Consider the following 23052-nt stretch of genomic DNA (forward strand, 5'->3'; position numbering starts at 1 on the left):
CTGAGAAAAAGCCACAAGAACAGCGATGGCAAGACTTACAATCTAACAAAAACATCTTATATGAAATAGTGCTCATGCATGCTTACATTATAGTGGGAACGCACGGTCCTCCGTTCAATCTGGCCCCTATTTACTTTGATCCGAACGCTGAGTATAAATTTAATTTAAGCACGCGAAGAACAGGGTGAGTTCGATTATCGCTAAATGGAGTCAGTCTTAATAAAAACGTTTAAAAAATACATTCTTAATGAAACGCGTGGTAAATCAAGGAATTTGTCCATTAATTGTTTCCTTTAAAAAGAAAGCTTGCAGTCTTATTTGTATTGTATCACACCGAACAAACTTTTTGAACTGACTTTTTTTTGTTTAATTCCACAAAACAATTAAAAAAGCATATACTGTCTTCACACGACAAAGCCTACATACACTAAGCTATACTACATTATCTCTGCTTTTATGAATTGTGTGTATATACGTCACAGCATTTAAAATTCCCCCATAAATACAATATGCACGACAGTGGCAGCTTTCTTTGGCGAACAACCCAGGTTTCTCGCATTTTTAGTAACAGCAGTACTAAATCCGTCAGGCTGAAACTGGCGCGATGCGCGGCTGTGTGCTATACCGCCATGCCTCGGCTAATCTCAAACGCACAGTAACAGAAACTAGAACTGTTGCCAAGGCAGCTACCTACGTCCCCTCCCCCAGAGTTCCCCTGTTCCCTCTATTATCAGTAGAGGTCCCATGGCATTTAGCACGAATGGGACAGTCCAGCTATGCTCTCCTCTGAACTGAACGCACGAGCAAACACTCCTGCATAAAAAAAAAACGAAGGGGGGGAGAGTAACCGCAGCAGGGGGAAATAAAATCGAAAGGAAAATAGGGAAAGCGTTAAAGTGATAGTTTTATTGCTACAAGAGGATCGCGAAAATTTCCATCTCTGGAAAGTGTTGTTGTCAGTTTTCATATTTTTTTTCCTTATTTAAATGAACGAATTAGCTAATCTAAAGACAATATCAATAGAGTCTTGACGAGCATCACCAAAGCTAGTTGGTGCTGAAGTTAGACCGCGAACGGATGCGAGGAAAGGGTGCACTGCAAGACTCAACCCCCTTTTTCTTTCTCTCCCTGTTTCTTTTTTGTTCGCTTAAACAAAAGAGAGAGCGAGTCAGAGACACTGAACCTGCTTTCATGCCGTCAGTCTTGCAGACTCTGAGATGGATGTAAGGTTTTATCCAGCACCCCCTTCAAGCGTGGGTTCGTGTTCTTTACAAACTGATCCAAATTGCCTGAGCTCGTTGGACTATTACCGCTGTAACAAGGTAATTAGCATCACCGTTTGTGCTGTACACGTGCGAGTGTCCGAGTGTTTCACGTTTCCACGTTAAGTCGCATATAATTTTGTTGCTGTGCTAGTGTACCGAAAGAGTTGCTTAAACAAACTGTTATAAGAGGTGCGCGGTTTCAATTGTGTTTTTTCAGTGTTATCCCAAATATGATATTGTTTCCTTACTTCATGTCGGAACCCAGTATGGGCTACACCGAGCACATCGTAGGCGCGCTTACCTCCAAATATGACAGACTTAAAATTCCTAAACTTTGTGGGATCTTATTGAAGGAATCCAAAACTGACAGGGCACAACTAACAGGTCACCACTGCCTCGTTTAAGTAGTTACCATGTCCAAGTTAGTAGGATTTGGGACTGTGGAACGTCCTGAAGCGGGAGAATAGTTTGTACATTAAAATGACTGTTTCTGAAACAGGAATATGGGACTGCAGTTTAGCACAATTTCGAAAGGTGGACAAGTATTGCTGTTATCCTCTTGTCTGGTTTCATTTGTTTGTTCATTAAAAAATTGTGATGATTAAACTCAGTAATTATATCAAATTGTAAAGACAAAGGACTGTTTTCATAATATGTTCTAGGTTTTTCTTGGCTGTTTCTTGGTTAAACTTTAAGCTACTGATTTACTCCAACGATGACGCGAGTTACAATACTGGAAAAAGAAGTGAAAGACCAAGAGAAAGCTAGTGCAATAATATCTCTAATTTGCCAAGTCAGGAGAACATCCCTTAAAATGACTTGCCAGCCAGAGCACAGTCTGAAAACAGAAAACTAGTTTGGCGCACAGTACTTGTTTTCCAGTAGCGCATCCATGTTGCTTTTCCATACTGCTGCATTTTATATGGTATATTGCTAGATCGAATGTACTACCCCAGTAAAATGTTTGTGTTATAGAGCCAAACCATGCACGCGTCCTGGTCACCATATCGCATAGGCTTACTGTGCGTTAGCTGTCGCTGGTGATTTGAATATTTAAAGCATTTACAAGGCATGAAAGGGATCGTCATTATATCGGAACAATCCGGTTTGCATAAACGGGTATGTTCAAGAGCATACATGGAATAGGTTTCATGGTGGGGGAAAAATAATCTGTGGATAAAATGTGTTTAGAAGTCCTACTGAGCAATATAAGAGGTTCGCGTTTATCAAATCAACGGAAACGTGTCAAAACATTAAATGAGATGCGCGTTATTTCCTCGCATATAATAAACTGGAATGGTTATAACAGGTTTTGACAAAGATCCAAATAAATCCAGATTGTTAACTGATGGTCGCTTAGTTTATGTTGTAATATCATGCGTTGTAGACGGCAAGAATCGGTTTTACTTTATACGTAGATACTTTTCCCCCCTGAGCGACAGCGCAGCTGGCTAATAGCACTAGCAGCGGTACCTTGTTTTTACTACACTTGCGGACTAACCGAGTGGTTGAATGGTGAAGTACAGGGTTACTTCATATATAGGGCTGTATTTTTGAGCAACATTACACAGAAATGTAAGTAAAATAATTCTTTCTTGTCTTCTACTGTTGCCATGGCTTATTCCCGTATAATAAACGACGACCTTTGTTAAAGACATGCTGGGCTATAGCAAAATAACGTATCGTGAAGCTGCAGATAGCTAAATCGGCGTTGAATATTGAAGCTATTTCAGTTAACTTTCTTATAACGTTCACCTGTCTTATATTAAATAGTATTTCAAGCCCACGGCACGAAGACTGAATCAGTGTTTTGACATTGTTGAGCAAGCGTTCTGAAAAGCGCAAATGATGGACACTATACGTTTACGCGTAGAATGCGCCGCGGCTATTCTGGATTCCATCAGTCGGTATTGCAGGCGGTCCGCTCAGATCAATATCCACGTGAAGGGGTCTAAAGTATGTTTAGTTTTAGGGAAAACTGTGTGTCAAATATGAGATTTCAAGAAAGGAAAGTAAACTAAACGTATTGAACGTGTGTAGATAATGGATAATCCCCAGAAATATTTTTTGCAAAATGCTGTCATTGTCGAAAATAATAGTTCCCGAAATTATCAGTATGTGTAGGCTACCCAGCATAGATTCCCGTGGAACAGTGAAAAAGATGACACCCGATAAAGATAAAAAATAAAATAAAAATAAGTGGGCTATTGGCCTTTGAGAAATCGTGGTTTTAGGACGTGGATGTGAATATCCGTTTTATCCTATTTATTTGATCATTCAAGAGACGGTTTTATACAGGATATCAGGTGTTTTGTGCTGTTAAACACGGTTGACTTTTTGGAACTTTTCAAAAAATGGGCACAGTCGTATTCAAAGTCGTATTTTAAACTGAGTCTGTAGAAAAGGGCTCCAGACTTGAAGTGATTTTTTTAGACATAGGCTATAAACAAATCTGCTTGGCTATACATTTCAGTAAGATACTAAAGTGAACTGAAGTTTCCTTGCTCTGTGCAAATGAAAATTTCCACTATTCTTAACTGACATTCCATGACAGTCATTAGTAATTAATAATTTTAGGGGGAAAAAAAAGATTTCTTTGTGTGAAATGTTCCGTTTGTGAAGTCTTTTGTGGACAGTAGTCACTGACGCCTGTCTAAAGACTGTTTATGATCTGTCGGACAGATGCTTGGGGTTTTTTCTTCATTATGGTGATAATTCTTTGGTCAATAACTGTAGAGCAACTGTAGTCTTCCTTGGCCTACCAGGCCCTTTGCAATTACTGAGCACACCAGTACTTTCTTTCTTCTTAATGATGTTCCAAACAGTTGATCTTGGTAATCCTAAGGTTTGGCCTATGTCACTGACCGTTTTTTTCTTATTTCTCAGCCTCATAATGTCTTCCTCTCTTTCATTGGCACAGCTCTAGTCATTATGTTGAGAAATGCAAATAAGAGACTCAAAGCAACCGAAAGCCTAGAGTCGAGACTAGATACTGAAAGCTCTCTTATACCTGCACAAAGGAAGCAAGTAAACACACCTAAGTAATCAGAAACACCTGTCCAGCCATTTGTCACAAACATTATGGTCCATTGAAATGGGGTGACTATGTTTAAAAAGTCATGTAATTTCTATATGGTGAAGCCAAAACATATAAAAATACCCTTTAATAAAAGCGGAGAATCTGCACTTTAACCACATGTGAATTGTTTGATTATAAATCTAAAATGGTGGAGTACAGAGCCAATAAAAATGACTTTGTCCAAAATATTATGGAGCTCACTGTACATATATATATATCAATGTTTGGGACAAATGTTTAATTAATGTATCTTTGGGACACACACACACACACACACACACACAATCCCACCATCTCCTCTCTGTTTAAAATAGTCACTTTAAAGAAATGTTGGGTTCAGTTTGGATACTGTGCTCATGAAGAGCCCTTTCTAAGGACTGACAGCAGTACGTGCTGCTATGACAAATTTTGTTTATTTATATTTCTGTCTAGTTTCCTGCCTTCGTCTGCGGAATATGGTGGTAATTGACATAAATGACATACAACGCCTCAGGAGCTTGATCCATCAGTGATTCAGCCCCCCCTCACCCTCATGCACTCTTTACTAACAAAGACACTGTCAAGTCAGTGCCGAAACAAAGATGTGGAGTAATTAGTTCTGCTGAACAAGTACTAAGTGACACGCACAGTGCACAGTGGTTTTAGTTTCCACGACCCCAGCGAAGTTAGTTGCATTGATAATGGGGAAGCTGAACTGCACATCACCTCAGGAAGCTTCAGGGCTCTTGGCAGAAACAACACTTGTATTTACGCATTTCCGGCCTTGTCACAGTGACTTTTCGATGGCATGTTATGAGCGTAAACCAGCGGGGGGCGCTGTCCTGTGTTGCACCTGCTGTGTGTGGTTTCAGTGTCTTTACCTTCAAAAATCTTGGGGTACATCACACTGGTGGATGGGTCAAGATGCACTGAAATGTGGGCGAAATGCCTGGTGTGTGATCACTGTACTGTACACAGCAAGGTTCCTAGTGTTAAATCAACACTAACCCTGTCAAATCAGCACCAGTAGTGTTAATTGAATTCATTTGCATGTAGTATGGACAATGTAGGTTTCTTTCACTGTTAGAACCACTTTATCAGAGTTGATTGTACACTGCATATGTTTAGCTGTCTATGAAAGACAACAGAACCCTTTTTTCAAGGTGCACATTTCCAATTACTCACACAGTAACATGTTAAGTATGAAATCTCACGGAGTACATATGTGGGAAGTTTTTGATGTGGAATGATAGACCTGAGTTGATTGTCTGAGGTGCTTTCACAAATGTCTGCTAAAATAAAAAAGTATGATAAAGGTTGATTCTGAGGAGGGCAGAATTCGATTACAGTTTAACGTTCCAACAGCCGCAACGTCCCGCTAACACGTTCGCTGGCCCTCACGGCAAGGCCGCCGAAGATTTCGGGACGCCGCCGCGTTCGGGATCCGCCTCACAACGAGGCGACGCCGCCGTCGCGTCGCGTCGCGGTATAGGCCGACGCCTGGGAACGCGAGGGTGCCGCGCCGGGGCGAGCGGAAAAAGAGGATCTAAAGAGGAGATCAGCCAAAACCCGGACCGGCGTTTACGGGGAATTAATCGGACTGCGAAACAGGTGGCGAATCGTCCGCACGATCCGCGCTGAAATTTACAGTTAATTAGGACGATTTTAGGAACCCCTGACGCACGGACTTGGCTCTGTGGCTCCGGAGGCCAACCTAACAGTTTCCTAGGAAGAGAGCCGACGCCTCACATGTGGAGAACTCGGCCATAAATTTTAATGAGACTTTCAGTGCTGAGCCCCGTGAATCTTTTCTAGTTTTTTCTTTCTTTTTTTTTTTTTTAAAGAAGACATTACAGAATTATTCATCAGACGACGGCGAACGTTCCGGACGGGTCTTGAGAGGAGTCATTAAATCATATCGGCCTTCATAGGGATGCAAATGAGCGATCGGGACATCAGGATCATTGGGGTTCGTGTTAACAAGGTGTTTTGAGATGGCATTTAAAAAAATAAAAAAAACATCTTAAAATCACTGTCAAATTAGGAATGCAACTGAAGATTAATTAAATGTAATCATTCAGCTGGGAGTCGATTGCTAAGCTCCTAAGAACGAAGACTTGGCTCAGACTCCTTTAAAGTGAGAAGGATGCGGCCTTGTTTAAAAATATACCCACCGCAGTCCTTTGGTTCTTTTCAATTCATGTTTGGCAAGGGTAGTAGCTACTGCCAAGGGTGTTGGTACCACTACAGAAAGATATAATGAACTGCGGGGATCTGCTGCGGGGAGTCACAGTTCCCATAGTGGTAACTAACAGTGTGGAACTCCACTGAGCACATGGGGTTTTCACACAGGGGGGCGTTTTGGCCTAATCTCCCAGAAGCCTAGAGTGAACGTACTGCTTGTTCAAAAGTGCGGCCTCTTCTTGCAGCCACGCTGAAGGCCATTTCTTATTAAATGCCTGTTTTTGGCAAGAGTGATATATTTGCTGAATGCGTAGCTAGTGCCAACGCCCTGGGCACTGTCAAATTCAGATTGTCTTCCGGCAACATAAGAAATAAGTCAAGCTTCAATAAGGTTGGCGCTGGGATAAATGAACAGTTTAAATCCTCCTTTAAACCCCTCCCGTATTCTCAGATGGTAAAAATGTGAGGTGTGAGACGAGTTTATCAACCCTGTGAAAGATTTCCACACACGCACACACACACACACACGCACACACACACACACACACACACACACACACGCACACACTCACACACACACACACGCGCGCGCACGCGCACACACACACACACACACACGCACACACACACGCACACGTGCGGCCGTTTTTTGCCGTGTTTTGACAGGCGGTGCTGACCCGGCAGACCGGACGGTGCGCACGGGGCCTCTTTTTAAACGGCTGTGCCGGCTTCCCCCCTCGGGGGCTAATTGGATTACACTAATCAGGGTGGCAACAAAGGGCCCGGCCTTTAGGGCGGCGCCGATGGGCCCGCTCCTCCTTCCCGCCGCGCCGCACCGCGTCGCGCCTCGCGTGCCGTGCCTTCCCGATGAAAACGCCGCGTACGCCAGCGCCTCCAGTTCTGCGGAAGCACCCGGAAGTCATTCGCCGCCATCGATTATTCATACGAGGCCTGCAGCACCTGGACCCACGCAAGCAGGAGTGTTCCTCGCTTGATTCGCATCACGGAGCTGTTCGGTCAATGCGCTTACAACCTTGAAGGCTGCGGGTTCAAATCCCAGTGTAATTTTTCGGTAGCACCCTTGGTGCATAAAAATGACCAGAAATAGATTCATTTTTTTGTGAAATATCCTGCCTATCAGTGCAGTGACACTGTGTGTGATGAGTCACTCTGAGCGAGAGTGTCCGCTAAGCGAATAAACACGCAGACAAACGAGCCCGTCTGTAAATATGAGACTAACGCTCGGCAGCGTGAAACGGTACAGGCGTTGAATGCAGAACGTCGTGGAACTGAACCTGACCCGGACCCGGTGTCTTTTCACGTGCCGCCAAGGGGACGGAGCGAATGGAGAAAGGCGGCCATTTTATGGCGGCAAAAGTGTGGCTCTGTTTTTGGAAAAGATTTGGTTCTGTCTGCGTGTGTGTGTGTTGTGTGTGTGTGTGCGTGTGAGTGTGTGTGTACGTGTGCATATTTGTGCGTGCATGCGTGTGTGTGTGTGTACATAGGTGTGTGTGTGTGTGTGTGTGTGTGTGTGTGGTCCATGGGCCTGGGTCGTGTCTGGAGTCGTCTGGTCCTGTTTACTGGCTCTCTGCATAAATCACACACCTCACAAAGAGCGGGGGATGTGATACTTTTTTCCTTTCACAGTCATGGCTAAATAAGCCGTGAAAAAACAAATGTCCGGACTTGTAATCGACATAAATGCTGTGCAGAACACCTAGAAGAGGCAGACTAGGTTAATAGCAGACTGGTGGGTCAGATAAAACAGGAGAGAACCCTCCCTACCTTAAACGAGTATGACTACCAGACAAACCGAAGCACTGTAATGCGAATGTCTTACTATCCAATGAGTGAGGGAAGGCCAGTGAGGGGTTTCTTGTGGTGCAGCCTGTAAAGCACTGTCCACATGGTCATCGCCGTGACGACAGCGGTTTGAATCTGGCCGTGCGGCCTTTCATGATTCTCTCCCTCTCTCCCTGCACTGCGTTCTTCCTGTCTCTCTACACTGTCCCGTCCAGTGAAGCAGAAAAAGCCCTAAAAATATACCTTAATGGAAGGCCAACGACACAAGCACATGTCTCGGCCTGACCACAATGTGCATTGCACAAAGTAAAACATTTCCTCAAGCGCCATGTTTTTTTTTTCAGGAGGCCAGCTTCCTTCCTTTTCTTTTCACAGAAGAAAAAGCTCATTTCATTTTTGAAGACAGTCGCCGCAAATGGGACTTTCCCCTACAGTATTCTGAAATAAAGCCAATCGAGGGCTCATCGGTGATTGGCTAATGAATCTGCCATTGTGCACACATTCGTAACTCTCTACTCTGCAGGTCTGTGCACACCGGGTAGCTATTTGCATGAATTTTCCCTCTCTGTACCCATGAGTGGATCTCCTGCAGGCTAAAGTAATCTCGGCGTGTGAGGTCATCTTGTTTGCTTATTGCCATCTTGTCATTTTATGCAGGGAGAGCAGCTGAAATGATTTCTCTGGCAGTTGAAATGGAAAACCTCAATTAACGGTCCCACTCAGTATAGCGTGAAAACCAACTGCGGTTGCACCACAGAGCTTAGCGTAAAGGGGTAATAATTTTGGTCGAACTGTGGTAAAAAGTCATAATTCCCAATGTTTGAGCGGCTCATTACTCAAATGTGGTGTGCGCAGTAGAAATCGCATTAAAATCAAGGTGTGTGTAGCAAAGGGCGTGGCGGTTTTGTGTCTGCAGAGAACCCGGAAGTTCATTAGCTGAAAGGCGTGGAGGTGGATGAGCTCATGCAAACCTGCTGCTAACGCGGGTAACCGAAGGCCCGGTGATCGAGCTGCATCACTTGAGTCCAGATCCCGTAAAGCACGGTTTAACACAGAGGTGGACGACGAGGGCCGCATCCGTTTCTGGTTTTCACGCCGGCCTCCGACTGCAATGATTTAATTAGCCCTAACATTTACGCCATCTGACACCTTAGCTACGTCTCTTGATAAGTGCATGAACGTCAGCTAAACAGTTCTTGTGTCCCTGTATGAAACGTTTTACTGTGACCTGAAATACGAGTGAACCGGTGTTGGTGCGTAGAGCAGATTAGCTTATTTAGCCAGCTTAATTGGCGGAAATAAGAACCTGCGCGCACGCCGGCCCTCCAGGACTGGAATTGCCCGCCCCTAGTTTAGCGCGGTCCGCGGTCGGACGCGCGATTTCCAGCATCGATTCCGCAGAGAGCGGCGCACGGAGCGGAGCCAGCCTTCTCCTCGGGCCAAATCAGCGCCGCCGTGCTCCCCCGCTGAGCTAAACACAGCCGGCATGCTCTCACAGTACGCCTTTACCCGCGGCCCTGAAACGATAAAACCAGCTTACGCGCCGAATACGGATCCATCGTTACGATAACGCAGGAATAAAAAAGGGGTCTTGAAACGATGTTAGGTTTAACGTGGATGTGATGATTTTTAAGGCCGTGCGTGTAAACAATGAAATGTTTAGTGTTACAGTAATTAAACTAACTGTTTTCGTCGGAGTATGAACAGGATTAGACGTACTTTATGAGAGTGAAATGAATCAGGTTTAGCACGTGGCCTGTGCGCACATTTGTTTTGGAGTGGTGACCCAGGGCTGTGAAGCACGCCAGGGCTGTGGAGCGCACCGCGGCTGTGGCGGGTTTGGGGTGGATGGTAATTAAGTGTAAATTGTGGGCCCGGGGGGGCTGGCGGAGCGTGCTCGTCTCAACCACGGCCAATCACACGTTCCGCTGACTGTGAAATCCCAGGAGAGCTATCGCTGCACTCTCTGGAAACCAATGGGGGACCGAGCGTAGCAGTGCGGGAAAGGGTCGTTTCTGGGGAGGAAAAGCAGGGAAAAGGCAGTTAGCCTATGCTAATAAAGATTGAAACTTGTAAAGATTTTATGGAACTCCTTACACATAGTATCACTGGCGTATGTATTTGTTTTTGTCGGTCTTAACTTCATGTCCCCCACACAATAAACTACTCAGCATTTAAATCAGTGCTTAAGTTTGACAGAGTAGATTTTACTCTTAATAGAGTACGTTTTATCCCTGTTGAACCTATATAAATTCTTCAAGAGTTAAATTAACACTGAGGGTAGTACTGTGTATGTGTTTTAAACACAGCAACACATACACAGCTGAGGTAGACACAGCAACACTTACACAGCTGAGGCAGACACAGCAACACTTACACAGCTGAGGCAGACACAGCAACACATACACAGTTGAGGCAGACACAGCAACACATACACAGCTGAGGCAGACACAGCAACACATACACAGCTGGGGCAGATGGACTGCTGCACCAGCTGTGCAAACGGGCGGAAGGTGCCCAGTTCGACCGGACGGGGAGGGTCTTTCTTGAGAGTGCCCTGCTGACCAAACTGTGCTACCTGGGTCATTTCACTCAAATGTTGCTCAGAAAGCTGAATTTGAGAGATGTGCTGATATGCTGCTAATAAAGTGCTGATATTAGTCGAGTTTCTCACTGTGCCTGAAGTAGTGATGGCAACCGGCCAGAGAAGCAGGCTGGAGCTTTAAATGAGATAAATGGCAGTTATTTCTGTGGTTCACTGATGTGGCTCAGAAGACAGTGTACACGGTTTGCACCTCGTACTGTCCGTCACTGCTAAAAAAACACACAATGTATCACCTCTCATTAGCTGCGATGATGAATTCTCAAGTTTTTTTAGGTACCTCACTGTACTCACACATAAAACCCTGCGGGCGTTCGCTTTTGAGCAGAACCGAGATGCAGAACTGCAGGCAGGCCACAGACTATTTCTAAGGACAACCTTGGCGACACGGATGAATGGAGTCCAATGTGGGGTCTCATTAAATCGGCTTCAGTTCATTCGCTGCCTGGTTACTTCACAAGACCCCTGCGCAACACATGCTGTTTGCATTGCGAGCTGGAGAAATACACTGGGAGTAGGACTGAACATCTGCATGCCATGTAATTACAGCTGCACTGAGCTGCATAGACTTGCGTGTGTGTGTGTGTGTCTGTGTGTGTGTGTGTGTGTGTGTGTGCATATAAAAATCATATATTGCTAGATTCAACCACCGCGTTGAATTTGTTTTCACAATGAGCCTAGTCTGAAACGAGGTGCCCATATACTGAGCCATTGTGTTTGCGTTCATTCACTGATTGGCTTGTTTTCCCAGGCCTCTGCCAACCATCTGCTGTCAACTACTGCTGCAATATCCATTACAGCCAAAAAAAAGCTGCATTAATGTATTAATTGAAAAGGCCAACCACTTAATATGAAGCCAGGATTTCAATGTAATCATTTCAGCAGTTACTATATTTTGAAAGATTATTCATGATTATTTATTTGTTTATTTATTTAGCCATTATTTACAGTAGCCATCCCCACGAGGTGTAAAATCACTTTTATAAGCCTGGAGAAAAGGAAGCTACATAAATATATGTACGATATCTGATAGTGAGTATAAATTAATGGCTCGGGTTATGTAAAAAAACAAAAACATTTCCATGCGTGGAAGTTACAGATTCGTAACACATAAGTTTGAGTGTACTCTGTAGTCAATAAAAATATAAAACTACTAGCATGTGTCATTTTTTACCCCCAGTCCAACTCCTCTGACATGTGGTGCTAGATACATCTCCACATTTACTGGGAAAACACTTGCTGTTTCATTGATGTGTCTGTGAATCTCCCGATTGCTGGAATCTCAGATTCCTTTGCTGAAATCTCAGGTTCCACTGCTGAAATATCAGATTCCACTGTGTGTTGGAATGCATTTCAAGATCAGAATGAATTTCTTTCAATGTTATCAACAGAGATGTACCACATATCAAAGATCAATCAACCTTTGCCCTTAACATTGACTTAAAATTAAATGAAAAACATAAATTATATTAAAAAGTATTTTTCTGGGCGAGAAATTTGGTGTGTTAATTGTAGTAGTTGGTTTATTTAAATTGTGTCAGTGATGGAAAAAACAAAAAACACGTTCCTTTAATAGTGCGGCTAAGGATGACATTTGAATGAATCCAGGGGAAAATGTTGATTGAATCCCAGAGAAATGTTGATTGAATCCCGGAGAAGTGTTGATTGAATCCTGGAGAAATGTTGATTGAATCCCGGAGAAATGTTGATTGAATCCAGGCCATGGTCTCTCTGGGGAAGGGGGCAAGGTCAAACTGTCGGAGCTGCAATTGGTTGGGATAAGAGATGAAAAAAAAAAAACATTTCCATATTTCCTCTCTCCTCTCAGAGGTGTTCCCTGTGTGTGCATGCATCACCCCCCCCCCCCCCACCCCACCCCCCAAGCCTGCATTTGAAGGATGAAAAAGTTCGGAACATGGCATATTGGGGAGGCTGGAATGGAATTGCATGGAATTATGCTGGGGGAAAGGCTTCATCCATTGCACTGAAGTGCAAGAACTGTTACTATGAGAGAGGATGGGAGAGGTGGGGTTCTGAGCCATAAAATCTATCAGAGAGCGAGAGAGAAAAGGGGGGAGAGGGGGATAAGGTGGAAGAGTGTGAGTGGGGGTAAAAGGAGGAGAGAACAAAGAGGGTGTTTTGTGTTTTTCTTTCTGTGGGGGTTTGTTATTAATTTCTCTGTGTTTTAGTACATTCACGCATGCAAATAAAGGATATTTGAATTTATATTTGAATTTGTGAGGGAAAATAGAGATGATAAGAAAGAAATGAAAGGGAGGAAGGAGAGCAGGGGAGTGAGAGACTGAGAGAGGAGAGCGAGGAGGAACAGAGATGGGCCAGAGAGAAAGAAATGAGGAGAGAGCTTTTTAAAATATACAATTCAAAATGTGAGGACTGCATTCACTTTCTGACAGCAGTGTAGAGAGAGAGAGAAAGAGAGAGGGTGAGAAATAGTGAGTAGAAAGAGGCAGAGAGGGGGGAAGAGAGAGACAGAGAAAAAAGAGGGAGAGAGGAAGGAGGGAGCAAGAGAAAGAGAAAGAGGAAAGAGAGAGAAAAGAGAGAGCACTAATTAGTGTGACTGGCAGAGGGAGAGCTGTCTGTGTGAGCATGTTGTGGGGAATGGGACTGTGCTTTGAATGGGTGCAGGCATAATTAGGAGTGGGAGACTATTCCAGGAAGGCTTGCGGTAAATACAAATGGGATTCCTGGGGGTGGGGGGGGGGGGGTGGGAGATGGGGGGTGGGAGTATTGCTAGGGCTCTGATATAACCCTCAGCAAAGAAAGAAAAATAGAAAGAAAGCAGAAGGAAAAAAAATGATTTCACAGGAGCAGCCAACACCTGCTGCGGATGTCGCCAGTGGGTATTGCGCTAAGTGTTGATTGTATTTGTTAATAGTTTCGAGCACCAAGAAGTTAAAATCTTAAATTGCCAGGAATTAGCATATTATTAACCATCTGCCTCTGTTGAAAAAAAGAAAAATCTTGTTTTTTTATTTTTTTTTTACCTTCACGATACCACCGCCATGCATAGCAACAACAGGAATAACAAGCTTTGGCTTAGCAGTAGCATCATTTCCTACTGTCATGCCTGGAAGCAATATGGCCCATATTTCCTGGGTCAGACTTTATGATAATGAGCTGCCATGATTGATCTGCACTAATTGACCTCTGACTACAAATTAAACTACTTCTATAATTACAGCGAGTATAAAGGTTAGGTGTGGGGTTGACTTAAAGGATGGGTTTAGGATTTTAAAAAAATAAAATAAATAATAATAATAATTCCGAACCATGTGGACCATTGGAACACTGCTTTAGCAGGGTGTGCCACCCAGCAGCTCCTAGTAGATAACTCATTTTCAGTCTAATAAATGACTGTAAACTGCAATTCATAGTAATAACACATGTATTTAAAATAGGGTAATACTGTATGGTATTGGGATTGTGGTTCTGCCTGCTAAGTATGGTGTTTCCAAAGTGAATTAGATGATATTTTTTAGTTTATGACAATATCTGTTATATCCAGCCGTGAATTAGATCAGACTGTAAACAGCACATAAAAGGATGTGATCAATGCTTCTTTGGACATGTATTAAATAAGTGAGACTTATCAATGCTAAAGTCAAGGACCTAATTTCATTTGGAACTGGCCTAGCATGGACACATACCAGGCAAAGACAATGGTGCAAACAAGTTATTTGGCAGTAGAGTGTCAGCGGTTTGACCTGTGGCTTGCGACTTTTCACACAGGTTCAGCCCTGTGAAGCCGTTCTCTCCCCTCCCAAGTGCACATCAACACGCGTTGCCTGATCTCTGAAATCAGACCACAAGGCCTGCCCTAACCCAAACTGAATTTAACTGCTCTTTTACTCTACCCTTCCTGTTTTTCAGCCCTCATTTATGGAAAAGAATTTAAACAAGACAAATCGACAAATTTCAGCGAGACAAGCCATCTTGTCTCTTGTTGAAGCTGTATGTCGTATCTTCGAGAGAGAGAGAGAGAGAGAGAACTTTTTAAAGGATTCCTTTATATCTTTGAAATGACTTCAGGAAGAGTGGAGCACCAATGCCCAAGTTCATTTCATAATTATTTGAAAGTTGTCCTGCAAGAATTTCAGCCAGCTTTGAAGCAATAGCATGTGCACACATATTATTAAATATACTGTCTATACAAGCAGTAGTTTCTAGTGATACAGCAGTGTACAGCGTTGTGACTTTACAGCCCCTAGTGATGTAGTAGTCTACAGCGTTGTGACTTTATAGCCCCTAGTGATGTAGTAGTCTACAGCGTTGTGACTTTACAGTTCCTAGTGATTCAATAGTCTACAGCAGTGGGACTTTACAGCCCCTAGTGATTCAGTAGTGTATAGCGGTGTGACTTTACAGCCCCTAGTGATGTAGTAGTCTACAGCGTTGTGACTTTACAGTTCCTAGTGATTCAATAGTCTACAGCAGTGGGACTTTACAGCCCCTAGTGATTCAATAGTCTACAGCAGTGTGACTTTACAGCCCCTAGTGATTCAGTAGTGTATAGCGGTGTGACTTTACAGTTCCTAGTGATTCAGTAGTGTATAGCGGTGTGACTTTACAGTTCCTAGTGATTCAGTAGTCTACAGCGGTGTGACTTTACAGCCCCTAGTGATTCAATAGTCTACAGCAGTGTGACTTTACAGCCCTAGTGATTCAGTAGATAGCGTGTGACAAGTCCTAGTGATTCGTTGTAAGCGTGTGCTTACAGTCTAGTGATTCAGTAGTCTACAGCGGTATGAGTTTACAGCCCCTAGTGATTCAATAGTCTACAGCAGTGTGACTTTACAGCTCCTAGTGATTCAGTAGTCTACAGCAGTGTGACTTTACAGCTCCAAGTGATTCAGTAGTCTACAGCAGTGTGACTTTACATGCCCTAGTGATTCAGCAGTGCATGGCAGTGTGACTTTATCGCTCCAAAGCTTTACTGCTCAAGAAGCACTGAGTGATTTATCAGCCGTGCACACGACCAGCCCAATTCCGGGGGGCCATTTTTAAACCTCCAAACTCCCCTGGAAGGAGCCTAGCCGCCGCGCGCGTTCTGACGGGGGGCTGCGGCTTAAGAAAAACCGCTGTTTACATTCATAACATGGCCGACATCCAAACGCGCGCAAGAGGCTGGTGGGCTGGTCTCCCCTCCCCTTTCCCCCTTTCCCAAAAAAAAAAGAGTAAAAAAATCAGCAAAACTCAGCAGCTGGGCGCTTTTTACCCGTTTGCCCTCTCTTCAGCGGCCGGGGGGGCTGGGGACGGGTGCGTGGCCACCGCACAACGGGGGCATTGTGCGATAAGCAGGCGCTCGAAACGGGATCCCTCCGGGTCCGCGGGCTGTGGGGGGACAGCCGAATTTGCATCGACGGACGGATCAATCCGTGCTCCAGCGGGTTTGGGTCCATTTCCTTTAATCGCGCCGCAGCATTTGAGGGCCCCCTGTTGCTTTTCACAAAACAAACACCCGCTATTAGCTTTGCAAATAGCACACAGTCGAATTTCTTCATTTTACCCACCTTTTATTGTTGTTTTATTCAACTGGGTGTGCATTAGTCTCTGAAGCCATTTTAACATTTTATGTTTTGTCAATCGCTTGTAAAGCACTTTGAATTGCAATTTGATTTGTCTGAATATATAAATAAAGTTTGATTGATGATTGATTGATCTTAATGTCTCTCAAACTGAGTTTATGTGGGTCGGAGAAAGAGTGAAATGTCCTTTATCAGAGTAAAATGTGTTCTGTGAAAGTAAAATGGACTCTATCAGGGTGAAATGTGGAGTTGCTTCACTGAGTACCGTACCAGTATTTTATGTAGGCTGGTGCAGTAAAAAGGTCCTTCCTGTCAGTATGGTGTTCATTTGTTTCTAACTTTAGCTGGAAGTGGTTAGCCGCTTAGCTTAAAATAGAAATCTTAAATTGTGTCTCTAGAATGGGGTTACTGTTGTTGGCTTGCATTGACATTCAATGTGGTGAAGATTTCTTGTCTTAAAGCCATAGTATATTTGACTCTAAAGGGCTCACAATATACTTAGTTGTCAAACTGCACACCTATTATGAAATGGCCACCGTCAGCTTGCTGCCAACAGGCAAACCAAACAGGAGATAAGTGGAAAATGTATTTTCAGTTTATTTCTGCATAAGGGACTGCTAGAATACTTTCTTAAACAACACAACAGAGGTACTCCATGTTGCAGGTTTTGTGTATTTAGCCAACGATGAATAAGTCCCAAGGTTGGAAGAAGGGCAACCAAATTGGTTCCTGGTATGAAAAATAAAAGTTATGAGGAAAGACTTAAAAGGCTTAATCTCTTCAAGTTTAGTAACAGGAGACTCTGGGGTGATTTGTTTGAGGATTTTAAATTCATAAATGGTATTAACAAAGTGAACTACAAGAGATTCTTCAGGTTGAGTTCTGTCGGTAGAATGAGGGAGCATGGATGGAAATTAGCAAAAGGTAAACTTTGCATAGACATTAGGAAGTATTTCTTCACACAGAGAATAGTCATTGTGTGGAATCACTTGCCATGTCAGGCAGAAACATGGAGGTTTTCAAGACCGGGCTTGATGTGGCTGTAGATACTATCTAGTCCGTAGGTAAACCGAGCACTAGGTACACTTTGGTGGTAGGAAAATGGTGAGCATTGTTGGGCTGAATGGCCTGTTCTTGTCATTATGCTATGTTAAGGTGATTCAAATAATCAAACCGACATTGATCGGTTAATTATTTAAACACAGAAGAAACACCTAAATGTTGATTATTCACTCAGCACTGCTGACGTCTGACACAGCTTTAAGAAGCAGCTGCCTTTTTCACTTTTCATTTGAAAGTAATGATAGTACAGAGTCTACATTTAAGCCCATTTAGATTTGTAAACATAATCCAATACTGAAGGGAGTTCAATCCTGTATGTTTAAGGTTTTCATAACTGGGAAAGAAGAGCCTGTTTTGAGCAGGGTAGGGTTTTAGATATCAGTCTGATCCAGGAGGCCCCCTGACCCCTCTCCAGATTCCAAGAACCAACCCCCTCCCCAGCTCCATTTAGGTGTGACAGTCAGCACCCTCCATACAGAGGCATGGCGTTTATGTGTAAAATGAGTGCGTGTGTGTATGTGTACGTGTGTGCGTTTGTGTCTGTTTGTGTGTGTGTGTGTGTGTGCATGTGTGGATGTGTGCGTGTGTGTCTGTGTGTGTGTGTGTGGGCCTGTGTGTGTGAGTGTGTCTATATGTGTGTGTGTGTGTGTGTGTGTGTGGACATTTGTGTGTATGTGTATGTGCTTGTGCTTGTGTGTGTGTGTGTGTGTGGATGTCTGTGTGCTTGTATGTGTGTGTGTGTGTGTATGTGTGAACGTCTGTGTGTGTGTGTGTGGATGTCTGTGTGCTTGTATGTGTGTGTATGTGTATGTGTGAACGTCTGTGTGTGTGTGTGTGAGTGTGTGGATGTCTGTGTGCCTGTGTGTGTGTGTGTGTGTGTGTGTGTGTGGGTTTGTGTGCTGTGTATTCTCTGAAACTGACCCATCTCGCAGTGCTGGGTTGAGGCCTGTCGCAGGCCTGCAGTATGTCTGATGTCTCTGTGACTTTTATCTCTTGCCCTGTCGGGCTGGAATGCGTATTTATTGGCTGTGACATAACAGACCCAGAGATAATGCCCTGAGTGAGGTGGTGCAGAATGAGTCTGTATGGAAAAGCCAGTGCATGTCCTGGCCTGGGCTGGTTTGGGCTGGTTTGGGCTGGGCTGGGCTGGGCAGGGCTGAGCTGGGCTAGGATAAGCTGAGTTGGGCTGAGCTTGCCTGTGCTTGGCTGGGCTCAGCTGGGCTGGGCTTATTATGAGGCATACAGTCAAGGGAATGAATGGGTGAGTGAGTGAGTGAGTGCATGTGTACGTAGGTGCATGGCTGCATGGGCAGACGTGCATGTTTGTATGTGTAAATGTGTGCACGTATGTGTGCCCTTTTGCATGCATGCATGCATGAGTGTGCATGTGCGTATATGTATGTACACATGAATGTATGTATATGTGTATGTATGCATATGTGTTTTTTTGCATGTGTGTACAAGAATACCTGGTTGTGTGTATATTTTTGTTTGCAGCCTTGCGCGTATGCACAAATATACTTATGTATGTGCGGGTATACGCGTATATGCGCATGTTTGTGCGCGCGCGCGTGCATTTGCGCACACGTCTGCATGCACGCGCGTGCGTTTCACAGTAAAGCCGGCGTGAAGCGAGGAAGCTTTCTGCTCTTCGGAGCGCGTCAGCACGCCGCTCTGTACTGATGTGTAAAAGAAGCTGCGCACCTGACATTTGGCTTAATTAGGTCTGCCGAAATGGCACCGCCCCTTCAGGAACGACCGTTCTCCGAAGGCGGCCTCTCGTAGCTCGAGTGAATTCCTGCTAATCTGTCGCGGAGTTGTGAATATCAAAGCGAGCGATGATGGAAAAACACTTCCCCTGCCCAGGGCTTCGCTCGCTCACATAAACCATGTGACCAGAGAGAGACAGGGAGAGGTTGGGGGGGAGGGGAGGGGAGAGGGATAGGGAATGAGAGGGGGGAAGGGAGAGAGAGAGAGAAGGGGAGAGGGAGAGAGACAGACAAGGGGAGAGTGGCAGAAAGGGGAGAGTGTGGTGTAGAGAGAGAGAAACGGGGAGGGAGAAAGAGAGAGTAGAGTGGTTATAGGCTTAATTCATGCTGCAGCTCTGACTGCAAGTGCTTTGGGCTATAAAGAAAGACTGAGCAAGACTGAGACAGTGAAGGAGAGATGGAAAGAGAGAGAGCATGAAAGCATCTTATTTTACTTTCACATTAACGTTACGTTATTATTAACAGGCTATCTGTGCGCAGACTCAATCGTGTTGGCATTCATGCGAGTTAGTGGATTTCATTTTGAGCATGAGAGAGAGTGAGATAGAGAGAGAGAGTGACCGAGCAGGACAGATAGAGAGAGAGAGAGAGAGAGAGAGAGAGAGAGAGAGACCGAGCAGGCCAGATAGAGAGAGTGAGGGAGATGAGAGATGGCATAAAAGCAGGACTGAGCCAGAGAGCTGAGCTCTGAGAGTGAAACAAAGAAAGTGTGTTAGAGAGAGAAAAAAGCGGGGGCTGGAGGGGGAGAGGTTCTTGAAGGAAACATACAAAGAGCTCTTTCAGCGCTCTCGTCAGCCAGATTCGCAGTTAGACCTGAGAGGCTCCAGCACCAGCGCACCCACAATCCATCCACTAATGATAACCGGGACCCAAAAGGTGTCTTTGAACACATGGAGATGGCGCCCCCTGTGGCCGTTTGCTGCCTGGGCAAGTGTTTGGACTGGATTGCTTGCCCATGTCTTCGAGGCTTCCTGTCTTAACACTGCAATTTTAGCTCCTATTCTGTGCTGAGCTCCGTATTGGTGGGAGTCTGCTACGGACAGTGATGTCATCTGATGAGGTCAAAATGAGAGCACTCCCTGCCCTGCCCCATATCCTGGACCTGGGTCTTTTGCATTTCAGACTTACTCCTGTCTCTTATTAGCAGTTAAACCATGTGGTTCAAGCTCCTTCTGGTGTCCAAACCGCTACTGGTTTATGGACACTATTTCACTCATATTGTATTACATGTAGGAAGTCGGCCTAACTTTTTCAGTAACATTTTCAGAGCCTGTGACTCTTTGCTATTGTTTGTATAATATAGTTAAATGCTCATTGGGGTACGTTTTGTTCTTGTGTATGACTGTATTTCATGTTCAATAGGGTAGTTGACAACTTGTCAATCAAGTCTGCTCCTCATGCACTTGCTGCCTCTTGGGCCTACCGTCTCTCTAGGGAACTGCTGCACTACAACCTCTGATCTTTACATTTGTGTTTGCATTGCAAGTCCTTTTGGATAAGTGCACCAACTACAGTGGCAACTAGAATGGAGCTGTTAGCCATCAACTTGTTTGAACCAATCAAAAGATTTTTCTCTCCACAGCACAACAGAATGATTGGTTGAAAACACAGAGTGGCTGATAGCATGTGTTGTCTTTAGCTTTATGACACCTCACCCCCATTAAGAGTACCTGTATGACAGTTAGTCCATTTCAGATACAGTTTGAAAATAGGGGCCACAGGTCCTCCCTCAGCTACGTTGCTGCTCAGTATTTTTCAAAAAGGCTTTTTCCTGCTCTGCACAAAGGTTTGTCTGATAGACAGTGGAGTTATGGGCTAGAGTTGGGTAATGAAAGATCCTTCAGGAATTTCAAGCCCGTGGGTGAGCTACCGTGAAGCCGGCCGCAGCTGAGGGCCCTGTTTTAGCGTTGCGTTCGCGCTAGCTGCTATTTTAGCGCTTTATTTTTTCGCACTGGAGTCCCTCACTGCTTTCGTTGGTGGGCTAGTGTTTTGGAATCAAACGTCCGCTTCGGCGATCGCGAGTGAGAAAACGCACGGGTGAGCGAGCCGCATACGTTCGAAACCACCTCTCTGGGCACCACCTCTCCTGGTCTAAACATGGCGCCACGCTGCTTCTCAGCTTCAAAAACACGCGATCAGAGAGAGATACGTCGATATTTAAAATAATAAGCACGTGCTCGTGGACCATGCAAGACATGTGAAGCAAGGCCAAGCAGGCGATGTGGATGTTAGTGATGCGGAGCATCGACGATGTTTGTTTTTGTGGGTGTTATCCAAGTCTGTATGAACTCCACGCTGATGGTCCAAACCCAGGGGTAAAAAGAGCGTCTGACCTTGGAACATGGATGCGGTTTTTATCTATATTTGAACCAGCGCAATGTCCGTTTCACACAAGCAGAGCGCTGAGGTTATGTGGCTGAAATGTTGGCCCTTAAACAATACACAAATCAGGGGTTCAGAATAAATGATGCATGGAGTTTTTTAATGTTGTATACTCTTTATGTATTGTAGTGGCATGAATTTGGACTGTCAGAATTGACTGCAAAAAGCTGCTTAATGGTGATGATGCTAATGAAGACTGCTAATGAATACTCAGAGAGCTAGAACAGGGGATTTCAGATTTGATCCTGGGGACACACTCTCTATGCTGGTCTTCATTCCCACCACAATTACAACTGCAGAACAGTGATGAGCTGCTAACTGTTCTTAATTCGACTCTTTTTTGATTTGTGCCAGATTTATGTAGGCTACACGAAACTCGCGGCACAGATTGTGGCCTGGTGAGGTTATGCTGGTGCGTATGCAATCTGCGTGAAATTAATGTGTTTACTAAGGCTACAGGTAATTACACAATCAGAAAATGGGACTGCCTTCTAATCACATTTTGCGTATGAAGCAGAGCTTAAAAAGCATGTTTCTTTCATGGTGGACAGAAGCAATTAAATACACCAATCCATCAATGTATTTACTTGTATAACTGCCCACTGATTATTTTAAACTTCAAGCACTTGTTATTGTCGCTACAGTTGTGCATGTTATTTCAGTCATTCCCCTTTGCTGAACATGAGATCTATTGGTTAATTTAATACATACATTTTCTGAACGCTCCACGATTTCTGTCTCTTTTTTCAATTTTCTGTGATTTTTAACAGCTTTGCCGCAACTGCTCCGTAACTTAAGCCAATATATTCTGCGCAAAACACCATTACTGCATGGCTGCCTCATCTGTACCGTTTGATTATTTCTTGCTTGGGGAGCTGAGATAGTGATTCTCTTCGAATTCATCTTCGAGGCCTGTAACCTGTGTCTCCATCTTGCTTGCGCCTTGATTCATGCCTGCGCTTCAGAGGCAGAGAAATCTCACACAAAATCTACGCTTTTTAATTGTGCATAGAACATATGGAATACATAATCGGCCACATTCATGATATCTCTGCCCGTTGTTTGCACGATCCTCCCTTAAATGCGCATGCGTTAAGGAGAGAAGCGCACCACGCGATGACTCCAGTATATCACGCATCCTGTAGTTTCAGCCCCCGTGTGCCTGTTTGATACATAAGATGCGTGTTTCTGGGGCAGAGTGCGTCATAGCCGTGTCTGAAAAAGGCTGAGTACATCTGGCCTTTTATGTCTATTGAAAGGTTATTTACCTTCATAAGAACACATTGTGTCAGAAATAGCTGCGTATGCCATGAAGAATAAATATTCAACATTGACATCCCAGGATTTTTAATCAGTCTGATCAACAAATGCTTTCATTTGC

At 44.3% G+C, this 23052-nt stretch overlaps 1 protein-coding gene across 5 annotated transcripts in view; it reads left to right on the forward strand.

The window, feature by feature from the left end:
• The first annotated feature begins 728 nt into the window (after window positions 1-728).
• The window catches only part of LOC135234617 (TOX high mobility group box family member 2-like), a 131927-nt gene continuing 109603 nt past the window's right edge, over window positions 729-23052 (forward strand). The window contains exon 1 of one of the 5 annotated variants that reach the window (XM_064299411.1): window positions 729-1322. In XM_064299411.1, the coding sequence (XP_064155481.1) occupies window positions 1218-1322 (105 nt within the window). In that variant the 5' untranslated portion in view covers window positions 729-1217. The other 4 variants (XM_064299414.1, XM_064299413.1, XM_064299415.1 and 1 more) reach the window with 4 other exon arrangements.

This window comes from Anguilla rostrata, chromosome 11, assembly GCF_018555375.3.
Source record: "Anguilla rostrata isolate EN2019 chromosome 11, ASM1855537v3, whole genome shotgun sequence".
In the NCBI taxonomy this organism is placed as follows: Eukaryota; Metazoa; Chordata; class Actinopteri; order Anguilliformes; family Anguillidae; genus Anguilla; species Anguilla rostrata.